This window comes from Neophocaena asiaeorientalis, unplaced genomic scaffold (assembly GCF_003031525.2).
Source record: "Neophocaena asiaeorientalis asiaeorientalis breed wild unplaced genomic scaffold, Neophocaena_asiaeorientalis_V1.1 scaffold155, whole genome shotgun sequence".
Taxonomy (NCBI): domain Eukaryota; kingdom Metazoa; phylum Chordata; class Mammalia; order Artiodactyla; family Phocoenidae; genus Neophocaena; species Neophocaena asiaeorientalis.
Window position 1 is genome coordinate 6254118 of NW_020173040.1, and position 15491 is coordinate 6269608.

At 45.2% G+C, this 15491-nt stretch overlaps 1 protein-coding gene across 1 annotated transcript in view; it reads right to left on the bottom strand.

Annotated features, from left to right (window-relative positions):
- Window positions 1–511: 511 nt before the first annotated feature.
- The window catches only part of TMC3 (transmembrane channel like 3), a 43765-nt gene continuing 28785 nt past the window's right edge, over window positions 512–15491 (bottom strand). Inside the window, exons 14-22 of the mRNA XM_024742796.1 lie at window positions 14970–15098; window positions 14606–14673; window positions 12683–12811; window positions 10593–10703; window positions 9251–9376; window positions 8547–8625; window positions 6373–6415; window positions 4982–5231; window positions 512–1331 (exon numbers count right to left, since the gene is read on the bottom strand). Coding sequence (XP_024598564.1) covers window positions 512–1331; window positions 4982–5231; window positions 6373–6415; window positions 8547–8625; window positions 9251–9376; window positions 10593–10703; window positions 12683–12811; window positions 14606–14673; window positions 14970–15098 — 1755 coding nt within the window. The remainder of the gene's footprint in view (window positions 1332–4981; window positions 5232–6372; window positions 6416–8546; window positions 8626–9250; window positions 9377–10592; window positions 10704–12682; window positions 12812–14605; window positions 14674–14969; window positions 15099–15491) is intronic.

Here is a 15491-nt window from a genome sequence, read left to right on the forward strand (position 1 = left end):
AACTCGATATGAAGTAATTAAGCGCTGTGAAATCTTTAAGGGCAGCCACCTCATCTTGGGGTGCTTATCAGGGAGGACTGAGTTTTGTATGCTGAAAGAGAACATTACAATACGAACAGGCCGCTCCTGAGATTCAGGACAAGGGCAGACACGTGGGGTGAGTCTTCTGTAATTGGATCAGCTGTCTGGCTTGCGTATGATTTGGGGTCACCCTGAATGGAGGTCAAGGACTGAGGTTTTTTGAAATGATGGCCTAAAGTGGCTGGACCCAAAGAGACCCCCTGGAAACAGACCCCCACACTTGTGTATGGTTGTTGTAGATTAGGGAGCCATAGCCCTGTGGGTCTCAGGGCCTCAGCCGGCAGGCCACATGCCTGGATATGCCCCACTGATCTCACCTACTGGGTGTGTTTGTCTCTCTTCCCAGAAGCGGAGGGACCATACACTTGTCACGCTACACGGCATTCCGATAGGCCTCTGATCTCTATGAATGGGACGCCAGAAGAAGGCCCTAGACATTTGAACAAATCAGGTCATTCAGATCTGTGGTCAGCTCCTGCCTAGACATGGCGTGCCTCCTGCCAAACTGGCCCGCAGACCTCGGAAACTTGGGCTGGCTGCGGGTGACCTGGAGACACTGGTCAGTGCTGCTGTTCTGCTGGTCACTGCTGGATGCTGCCGACATGGAATCAGATTCTGTGACGGATGGCTCGAACTTGGCCTTAACTCTGGGCTTCAGAGGGTGCTGGGGGGGTTGGAAATTCCGGTAGCGTGGCTTTTTATGCACATATATCGGCCGGTCAAGCTGACCCTCAACGCCATCATTCCAAGATTTGTAATGTGCCCGTCTCTGGAGCTCAGGAGTCAGGGCCTGACTTTCTAAACTTTTGCCAACATAAAAATGAGGAGCCCCGTGGAGGTCGGTCAGGGAGCGTGGGTAGAAAGCCCGTCTGCTCATTTTTCTCCTCTGCATCTCCTCCTCTTCGTCACTGAGCTGTGGAGAGGCCCAGGGGATACACTGTTGCATGTTCCTGGGGTACATCTCCACAGCGTCCCCAAAGATGTCTACCTTGAAACGTCTTTCTGGCCAGAAAGTTGAATGGTTATTTTGGTGAGGGTCACGTTCATTAACCATATAGTATCTGGGGGCACGGGACCTACGACCCCGTGGCACCAAGGCTGAGACCCTTGATGCACGGTCGATTTGCTGAAGGTCTTTTCGGAAAAGAGGCTCTGAGTGAACGTCTTCGATGTGCTTTGTAAACATCCCAGGTGTGCAGGGTCTCTTCCTGTAAAGATCACTTGTGCTTGCACACAGGCCACGTGGATACCTGAAAGACAGAGGTGGTTAAACACCTGCAGCCTCGGTGCTCACAGACCCCTATGCGGTCCCAGCACTGCGACCCAGAACAGCAGTTCTCTGCATTTCCACTGAAACTTGTTCTGAAACGTTAATGGGTGTCCAGTGGGGAATTTCCCAGTGGTCCAGTGGTGAGGACTCTGTGCTTCCACTGCACGGGGCACGGGTTTGATCCCTGCTCGGGGAACTAAGATCCCACATGCCGTGCAGCGAGGACAAAAAAAAAAAAAAAAGATTTCCTAATGGGTGTCCAGTGGATTGCATGCACAGGAGGCTTCGGGGAACTGGGCTAAATAGATTTCTTTACTGCTGGAATTCTCAGAACCCTTAATGTAATGATGTGCGCCGTGAATCTCCATGGAGGGCAAAGCGTGTCGTGCTGGCGTGTTTCATCATGGAGACCTCCTTTTGTCCAGGAGCACATAGTGGGCCTAAGAACTGTGGAGCACGTGCTGGGAACACTGCCCCTCACTATCTCTGCCATGCAGCTGTCCAGGTTCTTGGACACTTCCTCCCCATAGCCTATGCAGACAAAGAATGTCACCTGTCATTTCAGAGAACAAAGGATGTAAAGCCATCGGTCACTGCGGCTGCCGTGACGGTGTACCCTACGGGGAATTCGGGATGGAGAAAAACAAGATACTGGCCCTAGATAGTTAAGATGTGTATCAAAGAAATAACTTCAATGAGCTCAGACTCTTGCATATTTCCCTAGAAGATAGAAAAGCACTAAAATCATTAACTTGAAATGTCTGTCTTTTTGTGATTAGCAGTAAGGCTTTGATGTTCAACCACGTGGGGTTTTTTGAGCAAAAACTGCTGTATCTCCTAGCTCCTTCTTTGGAACGGTCCTTCAGAACCATCTGAGAGGCCGTGTCCCAGGCCACAGTTCTCAGTAAGTCCGCCAAATAAAACATAATTCTCAAATTTTAGGTTGTGCATTTTTTTTCAGTCGACACCTATCCAGGACTATTGGAATCTCTCCTCCGTACCAAAGCCCAATAGATACATGAAGACAACTCCTAATATAGCAAGATTTTGAATTCTTTGTTCACTTGGTCATCGTTTTTACAAACAAAACAACCTCACCCCTTATCCCTGCCAAACAACTCTCCTATATATTACCTGTATTGCTTCACTGTGTTACATTCAGATCAGATATAATTCTCCATGTAAGTTAGGGTCAGTGCATCCTTCTAGATGTCCTACCTCCCTGAAAAGAACGCAGGGCTCTACTGCTTTCTTATGTGTAGGTACAACTGAAATAATTGACCCATACAAATGCAGAAACGATCTTGCCCATAACTTGGCCAGCCTGGAACTAAAATATAAAAGATCTTGTCGATAATATAGCCAGTCTGGAGTGAAAAAATAAAAGATAAAAAAAATTTAAACAACAACATCCTACTGTATAGTACAGGGAACTATTGATACATTCAGTATCTTGTAATAACCTATAATGGAAAAGAATATGCAAAAGAATATATATGTATATACATGTTTATATAACTGAGTCACTGTGCTGTACACTTGAAACTAACACTGCTGTGTAAATCAACTATACTTCAATAAAAAAAAAAAAAAGAGATAAAGTCCCAACTCCAAAGAGACTCAAAGGCCTTAGTGGTCCGTATTACACTTCTTTCCAGCATCATCTCTGGCTTCCCTCCAGGCTCCCTTTGCTGCAGTCATTTCCCAAAGATGCCTCACTTCTTCATAACATCATACCTTTCTTCATGCTTATTCTCCACTATGGTACGTTCTTTTTTTTTCTTTTTTGCTTTTATTTTTTAATTTTTTGTGTTTTCTTTATAACATTCTTTCTATATCCCCCCCAAAACTATTAAATGGAGATTGGTTAAATAAGTCATAGCATATCTAGACAGTGGAATAGTAATTGACCTTTTCCTCCCCATCTTTATTGAAGTATAACTGACAAATAAAAATTGCATATGTTTAATGTGTACAACTTGATTTAATATATGTATCCATTGTGAAATGATTACCACAGTCAAGCTAATTAACACACTCATCATCTCACAGAGTAACCGCTTTTTTTGTTGTTTTTTTTACGACACATGTCATTGTCTCCTTTTAATAGAGGGATTTAATTGACTAAGAACTGCAAACTTTTTTTTAAAAAACTGGTATATGGCTTAGGCAATACTGTCTATAACCAACCAAGATTGCTCTGGAACATATTCTAGTTTCTTTCTTAAGAAATAAAAAGAATTGTGCACTGTGACCAAGTGTCATTTATCCCAGAAATACAAGAGTTGGTTTTTTTTAAGTCTTAATTTTAAAAAAGTGGCTTTTCATTAAACCAGTTTATTACTCAACACTATGGTGCACTCTTTTTTTTTTTTTTTTGCGGTACGCGGGCCTCTCACTGCTGTGGCCCCTCCTGTTGCGGAGCGCAGGCTCCGGACGCGCAGGCTCAGCGGCCATGGCTCACGGGCGCAGCCGCTCCGCGGCACGTGGGATCTTCCCGGACCGGGGCACGAACCCGTGTCCCCTGCATCGGCAGGCGGACTCTCAACCACTGCGCCACCAGGGAAGCCCTATGGTACATTCTTGATTCTTCTCCATTCGGTGAGCTCTTACTTAGTTTTTAAGGTCCAAGTCCAATATAATTTCTCCTAAGAAATATTTATGCATTCTCCACGTAGACTTTATCTCAATCCCCCTTGTCCTCTGAAAACATACTGTTTATCACAGAAGCACAGCATTGATCACATTATCTAATATTTAACTACATCCTTCTCACTATACTTTCAACTCTTGGAGGCAGAGATGTTTCTGATTAATCTGTAGTATCCATCACAGAGAGTACGATAGAGTTGATTCTCAATAAAAGTTTGTTGATTTAGATACTAGAGAATTCTTTACAATACAAACGTGTTTGGATTATGCTAATTTGGAATTTTTTGAGTTAGAGTGTTGTTGCCATTGACAGGCGAGCAACTAATATTCTAATTAAAATTAATCCCTCTATTCATTAAACCAGGTCCCCAATGGAAAAACAAATTTTTTAAGGCATTTTCTTTTCTTAGGCTATAGAAATAAATACCCTAGGTTGGCAGGAAGGTTTGCTTATGGGTTATATGGCAGAAGGCCGAGGGGGAAGAATTTGTCCTGTTTGACAAACTTTGTCCCCTCATTTCTTCTCAGTAGCAGCTGTCAACAGGCAGAAGTGGCCTTGTGGCCTTCGGGCAGAAATGGAAGTTAATGGCTCTCACTTCCTGAACCTGTTAGGGCCTTTGAAGCCCTAATGGTTTTTTTGTTTTGTTTCAATGCACAAAAACTGAACTATAACTTCATTTTATATTTGGAAATAAACACAACAAAAATAAGAACGAATTTTTATCCTTCTAAAACGCTCCATCAGGTCTGGATGACGGGGACAGTCTCCTCTGCTCTGAAAGACCTGTGTTCTTCTCGATGGGAAAATAACGCTCTGGTCTCCTGCTTCTCTTCATCACCTAATCCTTCCTTATCCGCTGCTGTCCCTAACATTTCAGCTTCCCTAATGGCTTTTCATCCTGCTCTTTATGGCTCTGGCCCATCACTGATAAGTATTACCCAGGAGGCAGATTTCCTGCCGAGCTGCAGTTAACTCACCTGGTAGAGCTGTGCCCGGATCTGGAGATGCCAGGAAGAGGCAAGCTGGGATTGCCAGGTCCTGGCTGGGGACTCGGGGGCATGGGCTGGGTGATGGTCCCCACCCTGCTACTCTTGCTGCTTGACGAGTCGAAATTGACCACATTGCCATTGTTTTGGGGTGTCGCCGAGTGAGCCGAGGACAGCTGGCTGCCGAAATCGCTGTCCTTTGGAAACCTCTTGGTGCTTTCGTCTTGGGTTTGGATGCGGGCTGCAGGAAGAGAGAGGGTGAGGGGAAGACAAGCTGAGGGGGGACACGCTCAGGTTGGTTTCGCTGCAAGTGTCCTGACTTCCAACAGGTGGGTCTACAAACAGTTGTGTGCACTTGCAGATACTCCTGACCCCATGGGTGACAAACATTTCATAATCCAAATCATTTCTTCACTGAGAGTTGGAGCTGGAAGGGAGCGTAGGAGGAATCAGATGAACCCCGAGGATTTACACATGCACCATCTGATGGCCCCATTAGCAAAGTGGATTATTCACCAGCTGTGGGGGTGGATGGAGCAAACACAACCCTTAGGCCTCATGACTCTTACTCAGGCATTTTCTTGGAAGGAAACACATCCCTCCCAGTTAGCTCTGCATTGAAGCAGACAAAGGAGTTGGTCAACAAAGCCTTTTTGGGTCTCATTTTTGTTTATTTTCTGAGGAAGAATATGGACTACGTATGCCATTTTGCCGTGGCCCACTGATATTAGCGGCTCCAAGTGGCAGACATGTTTTCCTTTGAGCTGCACCTGCCCACTTTCCCCTCCCTTCAGCCCACACCAGACTTGTGCTCCTTGTATTATCATTCTTTCTACAGGGAGGCTCTTTCCTTTTCCCTCAATGAGCCCAGATGGGAGCAAGTGTGTCCAGGTGCTGCTGGGGAAGACGGGAAGAAGTGTGCCTGCTGGGTTTGGATTTCATACTAAGGAATCTGTTTTCATGGCTGGACCTGCCCACCTGGTATTGCTCTGCAGGCAGGGACAGAGAGGACATGACCTAAGGCGCAGAGAACTGGGGAGGGGCGCTTGCAAGGAAAAAATGGGCCATTGAGAGGAAGTACACAAAAGTGAATAAGGCCAAGATGTTCTTATGGGTTTTCTTCAGATTTTTGTGCTTCTTTTTCTCTCCTACTTCAATACGTCCTTGTGATTTCAGATGTGTTTTGGGGTTATTCACAGGTCTGGGTCTGATGTAAAAATTATAGATATAAACCAACATTTATATCCCTAGATTTTTATTGTGTCTAGTTAATTGTGAAAACCACAGTTGAGTAGGAATGTTTATTCGTGATGAACCTTAAACTGCTGTTGTTTTAAAAATGCTCACCAACGGAGACATTGGGAATTCTTGTTTGTACTTACCTTCTACCATTTGGGCAACCTTTTTTTTATCTTCAGATCTTGCCTAAAATATAAATGATAACCATATGTTTGTTTTGGATTTAGCAGGAAAGAGTAACAAATACAGTTAAGTCCCCTACATATGAACGGGTTCCATTCCGAGAGCGCGTTTGTGAGTCCAATTTGTTCGTAAGTCCAACAAAGTTAGCCTAGGTCCCCAACGAACACAATGGGCTATATAGTACTGTACTGGAATAGGTTTGTAATACTATTATAAAATAATGCACAAAAACAAACAAACACTCACAAATAATACATAAAAAACAAACAAAAAATAAAGAAAACATTTCTAATCTTACAGCACAGTACCTTGAAAAGTACAGTAGTAGAGTACAACAGCTGGCATCCAGGGGCATGTTCGCATCTTTGAAAGCTCTCAACTTCAAGGTTCGTGTGTAGGGGACTTGCTGTACTGTTCTTGGGGGTGGGGGTGGGGAATGATGTAGGTATCGCTGCTAATCCTTTGGGCCATGGCTGAGCTACTGCCATCACCTGGGGACAGTGTGCTCTGGTCCTAAGCCTGTTACATGAATGAATAAATGCTGACACCTGAGAGCTGAAGTTTTATCCCCGGCAAGTTTCATTTTTAGGGGCAGCTCTTTGATAGACCATGTTGAGATTCTGCTAAGCATGGTTTGGCTAAGACACAAAAGAGAAAATATGGATCAACCACACGGGAGATGTGTGTTTCCATAAAAATGCCCTTTGCAACTCCAGATGCATTTCCTTCTCTTTTTTTTTTTTTTTTTTTTTTTTGTGGTCATGCCATGTGGCATGTGGGATCTTAGTTCCCCGACCAGGGATCAAACCTGGGCCCCCTGCAGTGGGAGCACGGAGTCTTAACCACTGGACTGCCAGGGAAGCTCCTAGATGCATTTCTTATTTGACTATATATAAAATGAGTTGGTGTTTCTTTACATGAGTTGATATTTGTGAGAGTTGTTTTTTTTTAAACGGAGAAAGGTGGAAGTTTTTTGCGTGGGGTTCTGGGGCTGGGTGAAGCAAGTGAGGTATCCAGGGGTCAATTTTAAGGAGGTGCTCACTCTTGGGGCTGTGGGAGTGCAGGGTCGGTGTGACCCTGAGAGTCTGTGCCTCTAAGTTTGGCAGCCTGGTGCCTCGCTTGCCTCGTCCCGGTCCTGGCCCTGGGGGAGCACCTGGGGTGTGCAGAGGAGGAGAAACTGTGGAAGGATTGGGGAGTGTTGGTTTCCCTCTGACTGTTCTGAGATCTATGGTTTGAGCCCCAGATGGGAGAGAAGGTATAGTAAGTCCCCCACATGTGAACCTTCAAGTTATGAACTTTCAAAGATGTGAAAGAGCGTTCCATCAGTGTCAGGCGTGAGTGACATCGCAACTCGCCCTCCGTCTCCTGTTGCTGACGATCTTTCAGCTCTACCATCTCCCACCTCCTCTCCCTCCTCCAGTAACTCTTCTTGCCTGTTCACTCGATGCCAGCCCCTGGATGCCAGCTGTTGTACTGTGCTACTGTACTTTTCAAGGTACGGTACTGTAAGAGTCAAAATGTTTTCTTTATTTTTTGTGTTTTTTTAATATATTATTTGTGTGAAAAGTATTATAAACCCATTACAGTACAGTACTATGTAGCTGATTGTGTTAGCTGGGAACCTAGGCGAACTTTGTTGGACTTAGGAACAAACTGGACTTACGACTGCACTCTCGGAGCGGAACTTGTTCGTACGTAAGGGGACTTACTGTAATGACAACCGGAATTTAAAAGATATGAAAAGGGTGGGTCTTTGGCTCCAAACAGTGTCTTTGGGCTCAGATGTCCAACTCGACATGGGATTAGGGAGGGACCCTTTCTCCCCGCCCAGTCAGTGCAGCCAGCAGAAAAGCCCAGTACGTTGCAAGCTTGGTGGCCACAGGAGGGGGAGTTGAAGTGCTGAGGGCATGAGCGAGGCCTCTAGGAGAGGAGGCTCATTCTGGCAATTGAGGGCCTGGGTATTCTTAGAAACAGCCCTGGGAGCTCCTGGCCGGGGAGGGGTGGCCTTGCACTCTAGCACGTGGCCAAGAGTCCCAGTAATTTGAAAATGTGACCTCACTGGTATTCCCTGGCCAGGGAAATCGGTCAGATGGTTGAAGCACATTCACGGTAGCAAAGGTTACGTAATACTTGCGTTTTGGATCTGCGTTCTGAGCTGGTGGTTGCTGAGCTTTAAGGATCTTGCGATGCTCTGAAGGTAATAGATGAGCATGCTAGGGCAGAACAGCACAGGGCGGTGAGCGTACTTCATCCCCCTGGTCGGGCTTTTGTGTTCCCGGCCTCATGTGGGCTACCCACTGACCGCCCCACCACCCCCCGAGGACAAAAGGTATCAGTGAGTTTTCAGGCTGGCAAGTGCTGGGAAGGAGCTGCTTTCCTTTTCTCGCTCCTGAGTTTCAAAGCAAGCTCCGTTGACCTGGAATTCTGCACGGATGACAGCCGTAAGGAAGGAGTGAAGGCGGGAGAGCTGTGTTACAGTGTATCGTGGTAGGAGTATTGGATCAACTACTTGATGTTATTCCCCCTTTAAGTTAAAACAGATGCAAGTTAGCTGCACTATAAAATTCCATGTTGAGATTAAACTTCTGGAAAATAAGATAATGATAATCACATTCAACCCCATGATCATGGCCACAGCGATCGCCGAAATGCTGTTGATGAATCAATCATGCTCTACCTCCCTGGCCCCTGTGTGATTCAGCATCCCTGCTCAGCTCATCAGGCTCCGTAAGTGACTTTTGAATGAACTCACTGAATTTATACAATTATTGGAAAGCAGCGCTTTCTTCTTGGCCAAACACGCAGGAGTCCTCCCAAAGCAGGCAGGAAAGTACTCACAAAAGAAGCAGCACAGCTGGCAGGATAACCACAGGGCTACTGATGTACCCAACCACAGAGCCAAACCACGCGGGAAAATCCTTCTCAATCGTTTCTGACACGATGTCATAAATTTTCTCTTGTCCGCTGTGAGAAAGAAAACCATAATTCCAGATTATATTGCTTTTGGCAGAAGGATCCTGCAAGCCATGAAAAAAAAAGAAAAAAGGCTAGCTAGCTAGAGTCCAATCCTCAAAGTCAGTTTCAAAGCTAAAGTATCTGATGAATGTGAAAGATACATAACATTCCTGAAATGATTTCATCTGAAGCAGTCATTTAATTAACATGTAGGCTTGAAGATGGGGTCAGTAACTACATGGTGTGTGTGTGTGTGTGTGTGTGTGTGTGTATGTATGTAATGTATACAAAGATAGACTCTAAATGTTACATATACGTTGTATCAAAACTCATTTAAAGCAGATGCTAGGTGAAGATAATTGAAGTGACTTCTGTCTTGATGCAGCTAGATAATGTAGAATCAAAAGTGACATGGAGGGCTTCCCTGGTGGCGCAGTGGTTGAGAGTCCGCCTGCCGATGCAGGGGACACGGGTTCGTGCCCCGGTCCGGGAAGATCCCACATGCCGCGGAGCGCCTGGGCCCGTGAGCCATGGCCGCTGAGCCTGCGCGTCCGGAGCCTGTGCTCCGCAACGGGAGAGGCCACAACAGTGAGAGGCCCCCGTACCCCAAAAAAAAAAAAAAAAAAACCTCAGTCTTATCCAAACTCACGGCATCTCAAATAAAATCCATAGTCCAGGCCTTCCCTGGTGGCGCAGTGATTGAGAGTCCGCCTGCCGATGCAGGGGACACGGGTTCGTGCCCCGGTCCGGGAAGATCCCACATGCCGCGGAGCGCCTGGGCCCGTGAGCCATGGCCGCTGAGCCTGCGCGTCCGGAGCCTGTGCTCCGCAACGGGAGAGGCCACAACAGTGAGAGGCCCCCGTACCGCAAAAAAAAAAAAAAAGAGAAAGTGACATGGACTATCTCTTAATAAAAGCTTTCTGAGTTCTGGAAGGGAAAGATTGACCAGGTAGAATTTCCTTCTAGCCTTGGAGCAATGCCGTTTCCATTTTGATTCGAAGTGGGCCGTATCTTTTAAAGGTGAGCACAGAGATGTTCATACTTGAGGGCAGCCTGCTTAGCAAGGAAAGGGAAATGGTCTTGGATTCAAAAGACATGAGTTTGAAGTTTTTCTCTGCTGTTGACCTGTTTTGTGAGCCAGAAGGAGAATCAGTTCAATGCAGGGGTCCTTCCTCTATAGCTGTCAGTAGCTCCAGGCAGAGTGGACTGAACTAAGAGAACTTACCTAAATGGCCCGCAATTTAGAGATGGCTTGTACCGGACAATAGCAAAAATGGTTGGCAGCATGCATAGGAAGAGCATAAAAAGGAGCATTGCCAGATAGAAGTTGTTGGATCTGTAAAGAAACCAAATGCCAGGTGCTGAGTTCACTCTCTGGCCAGCTGCCGATGATGTCCGTGCACCCCCTGCCCCGCCCGCGCCAAAACAAAACCGACACAGAAACTGTAGCCCTGACTCTTTGCAAACAGAAAAATCCTCCTCCCGTCACTGCCTAGGAAAGGGTCTGTTATAGGATCACAGGCAATTTAGCAAACTAGAAATGGATGCTCAAAGGGAATTCGTGGATCACCCAGCCCAACCTGTTCATCTATTAAACACTTGCTGAGCACCTGTCCACCTCAAACCAAGAGACGGGTGACCCCATGGCCATCACACAATAAATTTAATTCATGGAAAAATCTTAGCACCTTTGCCCCACCCAGCTGAGTCCTTACCTAGTGGTTCCCTGTCCTGTTCCCAGCCTTGAACTTGTCCCCTATGTCTGAGGATGGTTTGACTCTTTTGTTACGGTTCTTGACTCTCTTACTTGGATGTCTCTCTCAACCTCTTATCTGCTCTGCTCCTGGCTGCTCAGGGTGAATGGTCTGCCTGAGTAAGCCCTGGGCCCTGGGCCCTAAGCTGGTCTGAAAGCTCGGCTGCCCAGGCTTCCCCTGAGGGCAGCACAGGTCTGTTTGGTGTGCAAGGCCCTGTATATAGTCCTGAAACGAGAATGAATGGTCTGTTAACCTTGAGACTCTCATCCTGCATGCTCTCTATCTCTCTAATGAAATAGACTGGACTAGAAGAGAGCAGAAAATGTCAGGGCACATACAATGTGGTTAAGTAGGTGACTGTTAATTTGTGAAACCTTTCTCTATTTATATACACACATTCTCTTTATATATATGTATAGACACACACACACATATATATACACTCAATATATGTGTGTATCCATTTATATGTACATGTTATGTATATTTATGTGTGTGTATATATGTATGCATGTATTTTTATATATAGGCATACATAGATGTCAATGAATATACACATTCATATATAAATTATATATAAAACATATATATGAATATATGCATCTACACTGGTCACTAGGTCAAAGATAAATACACTGTCATGCTCGTTATTGTCAAAAAGTTTGAAAGACACTGATACACACCCACATCAATAACTATTGTGTCAAAATAAAATAAATGAGTTCTAATCAAGGTGTTCAAAATGTGATATGAATTCACCAAAATGGCTAAAGTGAAAAATACAGAGAAGAACAAGTGTTGACAAGGTTGTGGAACAACTGGAACTGTCACATGATGCTGGTGCGAGTGGAAAGGGCGCCTCTGCTTTGGCAAAATAGTTGGTGCTCTCTACTAGAGGAGAACACATGCGTGGCCTGTGAGCCAGCAAGCGCAGTCCTAGGTATGTTCCCAACAAAGGACATGCGTGAGAATGTTCAAGGCAGTGTTATTCATTATAGCTAACCACAGGAGGATGGATAAAGAAATTGGGGAGGGGGGGTGTCCTCAACGAGGTGATTCTCACAAGCACGATATTGAGAAGAAGACAGGAATAAAAGAGGTCATCCTGAGTGTGGTTCTATTTACATCAAGTAAAAAATGGTGTGGTGGGGCGGGGGGGGGACGAATTACGCTGTTAGAAGCTGGTAGCGACCGTTGTCGAGTAAAAGGGGGCTTCTGGGCGCTGTTCTTGTTCTGTTTCTCCATCTGGGGGTTGGTTACAGAGTTGTGTTCAGTTTGTGAATATTCATCAAGCCGGATATTTGTGATGTGTGCCCTTTCTGGATGATTATTAAACTTCAGTAAAAAGTTGTAAAAGATGTGGCATGAGCTTAAGAAAAGTCATGATTCATTTGAGGGGTGGGGCATTGGCAATGGCTTCAGGGAGGAAAGGCAACTGGAGGGTGGACAAGATTTTGACAGGCAGGGAGTTGGGGAGACCCCCTTGCTGGAGGTCACTCTGGCTAAGGCGAGTGTGGGTGATGTGAGTTCTCTCTGTGAAGCGGACTTGACGCTCACTGACCTGGAGGCTCGGAAGACTTGCTGGTGGGGCACGTTGCAGGTCAGCACGGCCCAGCTGCGGAGGTACATGAGCCCAATGAGTTTGAGGACGTTGAAGGCAGGGAGACATGGCGAGAAGAAGGCTCCCATCCTGAAACCACAATGGGAGGCCAGTTAGCGTCTGTTCTCCTCTGGTCTATCTTGGTTCTGAGAGCTTGAGAGTTAAACTCTGTGCTTAAAGAACTGAAGAAGCCCCTGGAGATCTGAGACCCCAACCTTCCACCTGCTGGAGATAAGACAAGTCACTTCTGCAAATGAGCAGGGAGCCTGTTTTAAAATATCCTCTTGGCACAAGGATGCTAAGTGTCTCCTGCCTCTTCACACTTAGCAAAGGAAACGCCCTCTTCTGGTCAAGAGGCAAATGGTGGATAACTGCGGTTTCGGGCAAGCTCTAGATTTTGCCTGTCTATGGGGTTGGTGGGGCTACGTTAATAAATTATTGACTTTCAGATTTGATCAACATTATGTGGAACAGAGCTACTTTTGTTGGACCTTGTGCTAAGCATCCTCACACATTTTGGCCCATTTAACCTTCTGAAACCATAAAAGGAGGGATAAATAGCCAAAGTTTTTAGACATGAAATGTGGGTCTGGGAAAATTAGGTGATTTGCTCAGAGACTAATAAAAGGGTGACGCTATATCATCCAAACTGAGAGACCTTTGAGAGTGACAGACCTGGGATAACATCCCAGGAAAACAGAGGTATATCTACCCTGCAAATAAGGGCCAAATATGGAATGAAACCCAGATCTTCTGACTTTAAGGCTAAATCTGCTTATACTGGATGTTTATTCAATACAATACTTGTGAAGTTTGGATTTAGCAGCAGGAAAATAGATACAATGAGAGGTTTAATAAGTAAAACGCTTTTTAAAAAAAACTTGGTTTCTCACATCAGGCAAGACACTTAGCTTCTCTTTTCCTCAGTTTCCTCATATTTAAAATGGAGAAAATAATACTAATTACCTCATAGGGTTTCTATAAAGATTAAACCAGTTATTACAGGTAAAAACGTGCCCGACATTCTGGCAAACATTAAGTAAATGTTTTGTATTATTTTTAATACTGTATTTGTGAAAATATTTTTCAAAATAAGTGGACTCTAAGAATACAGAATTTGAGTAAAGGGATATTACTTTATATTCCTTTCCTCCTGCATTTTACTGAATGATTATGAAGAGAGATTGTGTCTTCTGAAGGTATGGGACACCCAGGTTCTTCTTCTTTTTCGTCGTTTGCTTGTATTTTAACAAATAGCACTTTTTGTGGTCCAGTAGGGAAATCCAGAGATGGAGGGATGGTTAGGGAGCTCTCTGCCGTGTCCCCATGGACACACACTCCATGTCGATCAGATGATCCCTTTCAGCCTTTAGTATCTTTAGGAACATGATTGCCTTGGCTGGGGGTTGCCCGGGGTGAGCAGACCTCCCCTAGGATGGGTCTATCTTTCTGGGGGATAGTCGTGCACTTGGGTTCAATGTCCAAGTGAGAGTACGGAAGGAGAGTGGGTAGCTGAAGGCAGGCTCCCCAGCTGTGACACAGCCACTGATGGAAGTCCTCCTCGGGGGTCAGCAGCCTCTCCTCCTAGCCTCCCCACAATCCTCCCCAGCTTATTCTACTGGTTCTTGTGCAGTTTTGTTGGTTTTTCAGTGACCGATAGTGACCTAAAAAGGGACTATTTCCTTCCTCATTCCTTTCTGCAAAATGCTTAGAAAACCATTACTGAAATGACTATATATGTGAAATAGTTCAATTAGAAACTCTTTATGTCCTTTCTTGACTCTTATGACTGTGTTTATTATGTCATGTCCCATCCAGACTTGGTAAATTAAATCTTAGCCCAGATTAGATGTAAACACAGCAGGAAGAAGCTTTGCTACGTACCAAATCATTCCTTGGTTGTAGACTAAATGTAACACGTTCTCTGCTATTTTGAATTCCCCATATTCAGGCTACAAGAGAAAAGAACTTCTGCATTAAAAAACGTTCCAAATTTCTTTGCATAAACCAGTTCATTATAGTCAAATACACAGAATTCTTTGCTCGCCTAGATACGTAGAGATCATTGTCTGTGAGGCCATCCCAGCAAATGGTAAATGTAAGAAAGAAATGGGAACTCAGCTTTGTACAGCCTTTCCCTCTTCCCTCACGTATTTTCTCTCAGCCATGTCAGTTTCCCAGCCTGGCCATCAGGAAAGGATGGATCTGGCCATACGAACTTCCCCGATGGACACGGCATCTTACTTACAAACTTGCTCTCCAGGTCCCAACACCAGTAGTCACTTAAGTACCGAACGAAAAGTCCTCGGAAGAAGTCTATGAGCAGAATGCTGGCCACAGTGAACAGCATGTCGATGATGGAGAGCTTCAGCATCTCCTGCAACACAAGGTGTCCTTGGATGCCACCACATCCTGCCCTTCCCACTGTCCACCTCTTCCTTGGGGTCCTCCCTTCTCTCTTCATTCCCATGGCTTGAGCCACCGGGCCCCCTCCAATGGCGACTTCATTTTTGGCACATAATAGCTGCTCAACAAATATTTGTTAATTTGAATTTTGATATCTGAGGCCAGCTTTACACAAAGCCAGGGGAAAAGTCTATGGTTCTGAGCCACAGGAGACTACTTGAGGTGTTATCATAGGATATAGTGAAGGTGAAAGGCAGAGGGGTTCAGAGCAGAGTTTGGAGCAGATGCCTGGGTTTAGGGATTCATTCTGCTTTTTTTTTTTTTTTTTTTTTTTGTGGATTTTTTTTAAAGTTTTTTTTTAAAC